Here is an 8,068-nt window from a genome sequence, read left to right as displayed (position 1 = left end):
ACAAAGTGGTTTGAGAATCAGTTATAATTTCTTTATTTGGTAAAAAAAATGTATACAAACTTTTTTTTAGTAAAAAGTTATTTACTAAAAATTTCATGGGCAATGGGTTCATTTTTTTCTTTTCGTAAAACCAATGGGTTCAGTCATTAAAAGGGATTGGGTTTGTTCGGTTATCTCGCGGTATACGCTTTACTAGAAATCACAAATGAGAATGCTGTTGGACAAACCAAAACAATAACTCGCCATCGGTCATTCTTTTTATTGCAATATTAAAAAGTCCAGATGAAAGCAAATGGAAGAAAGCAAATGTAATTCGAGTTAAGAAGGCAAGTATGGGAGCCATTCAAGGGACTCACCAGCAGAAATAGGAACTATACTTCCAGATGCATACGAGTATGATTCCGGAACCTTCCATGTTGTCTTTTTCAATGTGATTTTTCGTGTGTTTCTTGGAAGACCGTAAAAATCTGGCCCGTTAAAGCTCGTAAACTCCTCCAGTTTGTCTAGTGGTCCCGCCTAAAACAAAATATTTAAAAAAGACATACAATGTCATTATTCCTTAAAGGTTAAATTTGCCAAATTAAGCTAGTGTTTAGAATATCGAGATAAATACCTCTTCGAAAACCTTAGCATAGAGAGACAACGCGACGGGAGAGTTAAACACATCGGCACATCCACACGCGCATTCTTTCAGTTTCCTGTCATGCGGTGCACTATATGTTCCTAGGAAAAACCTTCTACTCCCACTTGTCACAGCAGCAACAATAGCCTGTCCTGCAATAATAATAATAATAATGTGCTAGAAAATAGAAAATACATACTGTGAGTCTCCCTCTTGAGAATTGGAAGGCAGTAATTATGTGGCTGCAATCCTCCTTGGAAAAGTGAATTTCTATTCAAAAGAAGATGTTGGGGAGTGACCGTAGCCGCAACACAACCTAAAAACTTTCATGTTATATAAGTACACCAAGACATTTTCTTATATAAATGTGTTGACATAGTGGTGTACACAAGCCCGGCTCGTTTAACTTAGGAAACCACAAGTTCGAGCTCAGCTCGTGAGCAGTTTCTTAAGCTGATCTCGGCTTGTTTATTATTTATTAATTAATTTAAATGCATTTTAATTATTTTTATACATATATTTATGACATTTTATAGCTTAAAATACATTATTTAGTTATTTTATCATAACTTTATATATACTAACAATTATATAAATAAATTGCAGGCTCGTTTAGGCTCGCGGGCCAGCTCAACTCGAAAAGTAATACTCATTTCTTAAGCAAGCTTGTTTTTAAGCATTGAGCTCGTTTTACCCTGGCTCAATTAGAGCTTTTAGCTAGACAGTTACGAATAGCTCACGAGCAGCTTGGCCCATTTACACCCCGCCCCACTCAAATTATACAACTTAGTAAGTACCTTCCTCACAAGACTCAACAAACTTAACAGCATTCATAGTAGTAACATGCTCCATCACAACCTTCAGTTTTGGCAACTTTTTTATCAACGGTTTTAGAACCCTGTCAATAAATACCTGTTCACGTTCAAATATGTCGATCTCAGGATCCGTGACTTCTCCATGAACCTTGCCATATCATCAACATAACCATAATAATATAAGTTTTTTTTCATAAATTAATAACAAGACTTGTATTACTAGACGATTAAAGATGTAGAAAATAAAAATACCAGAAGGGGCATATTCTGATTACCATTGTTGGTCACAATCGGATCTTGAACTAGAAAAACAAAACAGAAAATATGGACCAGATTTCTACTAACTTTTGTAGTTGTATTTCTTATAACAAAACTGATTTTTTAGTAGTACATAATCAAAGAAACAAACCCCTCTATTTATAGAGTGGGAAACACAAAACTACTTAGACATTCACTTGACACACAAGTTGGTCTTACACCCTTATCCTACCCACTTGTTATCTTCTACAAATCTTCTTATATAAGCAACCTGAATTTTCAGTCCAAGTGGCTTGCAACTTGCTTTATTTTTACTACTAAACTTTAACCCAAAGTTAAATATGAAAACTGTTTTTACCGGCTGGTAAAAACCGAGCTGAACAGTAACACGGAATCAACTAACATTCACCCCCTTGATTCCGTTCTTCAAAGCTGTTAGGTCTTCAACTCCTAGAATTTCCCTCATCTCGATAAACTTGACTCTTGGTAAGGCTTTAGTCAATATATCGGCTTTTTGTTCATCTCCACTCACGTGCTCTATCTTCACCAAATTCTTTTCCACACATTCTCGGATGAAGTGATACTTAGTATCAATATGTTTGCTTCGTCCGTGAAATACTGGATTTTTCATTAACAAGATTGCAGACTTGTTATCCACACGTAGTGTTATAGCTTCCACACATTTCTCAGTTATCTCCTCTAATAAACCTTTCAACCAGATTGCTTGACAAGCTGTAGCGGTTGCGACTATAAATTCAGCTTCACAAGATGACAAAGTAACTGTATTTTGCTTCTGACTACACCATGCTATCGGACCACCCCCGTAATAGAACACCATTCTAGTTGTGCTCTTACCATCCATATCGCATGAGAACTGTCACTATAGCCTACTAACTTTGCATCTCCATTTTTCTTGTAGCGAATCCCGAAGTCAATCGTGCCTTTTACATACCTCATCACATGTTTCACAGCTTGTGAATGTGATGTCCTTGGGGACTCCATAAAACGACTAGCTATGCCAACCGCATAACTAATATTTGGTCGTGTGTGTGTTAAATATCGATGACAGCCAACTATTCTTCGATATTCAGTGGCATTAATGCACTCTTGATCCTCATCTTTTCCAAGTTTTAGACTTGGGTCCATAGGACATTTTGTAGGATTGTATTCCCACAAATTTTCATCTTTGAGAATCCTCGTGGCGTATCCAGCTTGCTTCAAAGTGATACCCATCTTGTCTTGTTTAACTTCTACTCCCAAGTAGTAAGTTAACAAACCCAAATCACTCATTTCAAAGCGATCTTGCATCTGTATTTTGAATGCATTGATCTCATCTTTACAAGGTCCTGTGATGATTAAATCATCCACATAAACTCCCACAATTAACGGACCAGCCTTGCCGATTCTCTTGTACACGGCATGTTCTCTTGGACAACGAGTAAAACCAAGTTGTTTTAGTGTTGCATCCAGCTTCGAGTTCCAAGCTCTTGGAGCTTGTTTCAAGACATACAAGGCTTTGGATAGCTTGTACACGAGGTGTTCTTTTCCCGGTTTCTCAAATCCTTCAGGTTGAGATACATAGACATCTTCTTTCAATTCTCCATTCAGGAATGCAGTTTGACATCGAGGGGGTGAACTTCTCATCCATCTTGTGCGGCTAGAGAAAGAATTAACCGGACGGTTTCCATTCGGGTAACCGGAGCAAATACTTCATCATAATCGATACCGTGCTTTTGAACATAACCTTTTGCAACAAGTCTTGCTTTGTAACGGGTTATGTCACCTTTGGCATCTCATTTGGCTTTGTAGACCCACTTTAGACCAATTGGTTTAACACCTTTAGGTGGTAAAACCAATTCCCAAGTGTCATTCTTCTCGATCGAATTCAATTCTTCTTGCATAGCAATTCTCCATTCCTTGCTATATTTGGCCTCACTAAATGAACCTGGTTCTTCATTAAGTAACAATAGGTCTGGGTCTTCAAATTGAGGTGGGTTAAACGGGATTTGTTGCAATGATTGGGTTCTTGAATAAACATTATTCAGCTGTCGAAAACCTTGGGCAGGGGTGTCATCATAATATGAGCTAAAAATTGGGCTCACATCTGATGAACTGGGATGTACAAAGCTGTTCGGACTGTTCTGGTCTTCAAACAGGTTATCTGGGCTGTCTGAACTGTCTGAATCTGCCCGCTGACTGTTCTGCAAGGGGCTGTCACGTTTTGTTGTTGGGCTGCTGGTCACAGTAGGTGAACCAGGCCTTTTGTGTTCATTTTGGACAGCAGCTATGTCGCTTTGATTGGGCGAAGCCGAACCAAACCCGGTAGTTTGGGTTTCATCTTCAACAGTGAACTCGACTGAGTCTTCTTCGTTTGTCTCGAGTTCTCTGGCCCAATTCCATGGCTTGCTTTCCTCAAAGCGAACATCCCTGCTTACACACACCCGTTTGGTTCTTGGGTTGTAAATTCTATAAGCTTTACTTCCCGGTTCACTCCCGAGATACACCATAGATTCACTTCTATCAGCCAATTTTGTTAATTGTACCGTGGGTATTTTAACATGGGCGGTACAAGCGAACACTTTCAAGTGTCCCAAATTCGGTTTTCGTCTTTTTAAGGCTTCATACGGGGTCTTCTTTCCCAAAGCTTTTGTAGGTGTTCGGTTCAAGATGTAAACCGAATGTCGTACACCTTCTCCCCACAACCATTGTGGCAGATTCATTGCCTTCATCATCGATCTTGTCATTCCAAGTATTGTTTGATTTCTTCGTTCAACAACACCGTTTTGTTGCGGTGTATACGGTGCGGTTAAGTACCGATTTATGCCATCTTTGCTGCACAATTGTTCGAAGTTTGCAGACACAAACTCTCTTCCACGATCCGTTCTTAAAGCCTTTATTTTATAACCCGTTTCAACTTCAACGGATTTTTTGAACTTGGCAAATGCTTCCAAAGCTTGATCTTTAGACTTTATCATGTATATCCACATGAATCTGCTAAATCATCAACAAGCAACAGAAAATACTTGTTGCCAGATGGTGTGCAAGGTGTAATAGGACCACAAAGATCAGCATGTATTAGTTCAAGAGGTTGTTTTGCTCGATATGCGGAATTGGATGGAAATGGAACCCTTCGTTGCTTCCCAACTAGGCAACTTTCTCATAGTTGTGACTTGTGGTTTATGCTTGGAACCCCAATCACCAACTTTTCTTGTGTCATCATTCTCATGACATTAAAGTTTAAATGCCCGAGACGAGCATGCCAAATCCAAGCTGTCTCGTTCATTTTAGAAAGTAAACAGGTTGGTGAAACAACATGAAGACACACTTTATAAAGTTGGTTTGGAGACCTCTTGACCTTCATTAAAGTTGCTCCCGATCGGTCATAGAGTGAGAGATAACCGTTCTCAATATTTGTCTTGCATCCAACCTCATCAAGTTGCCCTAGACTCAATATGTTATTACATAAATCTGGAATGTAATAAACATTAGTAATGAGTCTTTGATCGCCATTTTAACATTGCAAAAGAATCGACCCTTTGCCTCTGATTTCAAACGCTGAACCATCTCCAAACTTTACTCGCCCTATCGTTTTTTCATCGAGTTCACTAAAGTAAATCTGTTCACCGGTCATGTGATTACTTGCAGCACCATTATCTAAGTACCAAGTGCCTTTCTCGGTACTCTCTTTGGCATATTCGCTAGAAACACCTTTTCTTCATTCAACATTACCAAATCTTTTGTAGACTTTACCATTAGTAAAGTAGCATCATCATCCTCCCTTGCCAAATTAGCTTCGCCTTCGGTTCTTCTCGGAGCCCAATAATCAGCTACAAAGTGACCAAGCCTATCACAATTATAACACATTTTGCTATTTTTAACAGCAGCATGTTCTGGCCTTTGATTATTATTCGAGGGGTGTCTACCTCCTCGTTCACGGCTGCCAAATCTACCGCGTCCTCGACCACGGCCACGGTGATTGATCGGAGCTGATCCTCGGCCTCTGCTGACTTGTTTCTCCTCAGATCTGTGCTTCTCTTGCCATTCAGATCTGGTTAGTAATAACTGACCCGAAGAGTCTTTGGTTGCTCCAACAGATTTGATACGTTCTTCGTATGCTTTGAGACGTCCGACGATCTCTTCAAATGGCATAGTATTCAAGTCAGAATACTGTTCTATTGTAGCAACAATAGGAAGAAATCTGGTTGGTGTAGAAGTCAACAACTTCTTTACTAGCACCTTTTCTTCAATCGTCGTTCCAAGTGTTTGGAACTTGGACACGATCCCACCAATCTTGCTAGCATAATCATCAATGCTATCAGCCTCCTTCATGCTCAATAATTCAAACTCTCAATAAAGGGTTTTAATCCGAGCCTGTTGTACCCTTTCAGCACCAAGATACTGAACTTTAAGGGCATTCCACACGTCCTTAGCCTCCTTGTGACATGCAACTTGCAACAAGATGTCTTCAGGCAGCGCCTGGAAGATGAAAGCCATTGCTTTCTTCCCGACTTTGACATCCACGTCAACTCCTTCGGGTGGTTCTATGGCATCCCATATTCCTTGGGCATCCATGAATGACTCCATCTTGATAGCCCAAGAGGTATAGTTCATTGTACTTAGTAACAGACATTGGTACGATGTTGTTCCCCCAACTTCTCTGATTGTAACACCTGCCGGAACTGAGTTTCGATCTGCGGTGGTACTGCTGCTGCTTGAATCAGCCATACGGACTGCTGGTCAGATTCGTTTTTTATCAGATTCTGGGCTGGAACAGGGATTATGGCTGGTAAGCAGGCCGAAACTTTCGACCCATGTGATTGGCGGTGGCTGTAGTGATTTTATGGACCAGTTTAACAGCTGGTTAGATCAATGAGCAAAGCTCTGATACCAATTGTTGGTCACAATCGGATCTTGAACTAGAAAAACAAAACAGAAAATATGGACCAGATTTCTACTAACTTTTGTAGTTGTATTTCTTATAACAAAACTGATTTTTTTAGTAGTACATAATCAAAGAAACAAACCCCTCTATTTATAGAGTGGGAAACACAAAACTACTTAGACATCCACTTGACACACAAGTTGGTCTTACACCCTTATCCTACCCACTTGTTATCTTCTACAAATCTTCTTATATAAGCAACCTGAATTTTCAGTCCAAGTGGCTTGCAACTTGCTTTATTTTTACTACTAAACTCTAACCCAAAGTTAAATATGAAAACTGTTTTTAACGACTGGTAAAAACCGAGCTGAACAGCAACACGGAATCAACTAACAACCATTTCTTCCAAAACAGGTAAACAATTCCCGAATAGATCAGTTACACCGTCTTGAGAATTTGTAGTGGCACCAGCATGGTACAACTTTACACCATACACAACCCCACTCTCTCCTGCGAATCACATAAGTTATATAAACCAACTTATGGGTTTGGGATTATTTTTGAAATTTTTCATGGGTTTGGGATTTATAATATACCCGTTTACCTGGCCAGATTACATGATAATATTGACCCATTTACCTGATTATATACCGACGTACACGACATAATCTTTTTTTATATATATTATATTATCCTATATACATATATATTATATTATAATTTCTGAAAAATATTATCAATCAGTTAGAAAACTGACTTTTAATTTCTTTCTTAGTTACAATTGCATTTCATGTTCTTGTTAGTTGGTTACCACATGCAAATTTAGCTATGCAAATCATTGAATGTAACAATTGAATATTGAGTTATTCAATAACACATTTATAAATAATGCAAACAATAATAAGAGCAAAAAAGTCTGACTTGCTAGTTTGATTTCATTTGTAGTTGTTTTATCAGTTAAGTATATTGTCATCAAGGGAGTGAAGTCAATATTAATATTCCCTTGCAGTGCATTCAAGACGGAATCACGATATGAGACAGCAGCGGTAATTGTCACTGGTGGTTTCAAATTTGGCATGATTATTGCCCTTCCAAATTGCTTTGCACTATATGGATACAATAATTAGAAAACTATTTACTAGCTATTATTTATTAAAAAATGTAATGTAATTAATAAGTAAGTAGTAACCTGTGATAGACAACAGCATGAAGAAGTTGGCCATCACGAAGATGAAGATGCCAATCGTCCGGTTGAGTAATAGAAACTTCCATTTGCAGCTACATTTAAAACCTCTGATTGATATAATATAATGTTCAATGATCTTGAGGTCATAAATTTTATATGTTATGTTTTTCTCTTGAATGACTAAATTATAGTAGATTTTACATTTGCAAGTCATCAAAACATTGACAAAAAAAAAATGTACAGTATAACAGAAGCAATGTAAATGAAATGTAACAGATCCAGAATGTGTTATGCCGGTCAAAACG

General features: G+C 38.3%; 1 protein-coding gene across 1 annotated transcript; it reads right to left on the bottom strand.

Moving 5' to 3' along the window:
- Positions 1 to 302: 302 nt before the first annotated feature.
- On the bottom strand, positions 303 to 7,849 carry LOC143617649 (dihydroorotase, mitochondrial-like). Its single transcript, XM_077090141.1, has 9 exons — positions 7,767 to 7,849; positions 7,499 to 7,683; positions 6,972 to 7,087; positions 5,704 to 5,709; positions 1,690 to 1,704; positions 1,420 to 1,585; positions 822 to 938; positions 614 to 774; positions 303 to 516 (listed from the first exon to the last, which is right to left on the bottom strand). The coding sequence occupies exons 1-9, from the start codon at positions 7,847 to 7,849 to the stop codon at positions 319 to 321; spliced, it is 1,047 nt and encodes a 348-aa protein (XP_076946256.1). The 3' UTR covers positions 303 to 318.
- Positions 7,850 to 8,068: the final 219 nt, after the last annotated feature.

Source organism: Bidens hawaiensis, unplaced genomic scaffold (assembly GCF_021521415.1).
Source record: "Bidens hawaiensis isolate Kalapana, Puna unplaced genomic scaffold, B.hawaiensis_p1.1 tig00056374_1, whole genome shotgun sequence".
NCBI lineage: Eukaryota > Viridiplantae > Streptophyta > Magnoliopsida > Asterales > Asteraceae > Bidens > Bidens hawaiensis.
This window is presented reverse-complemented; position numbering and strand designations above follow the sequence as displayed.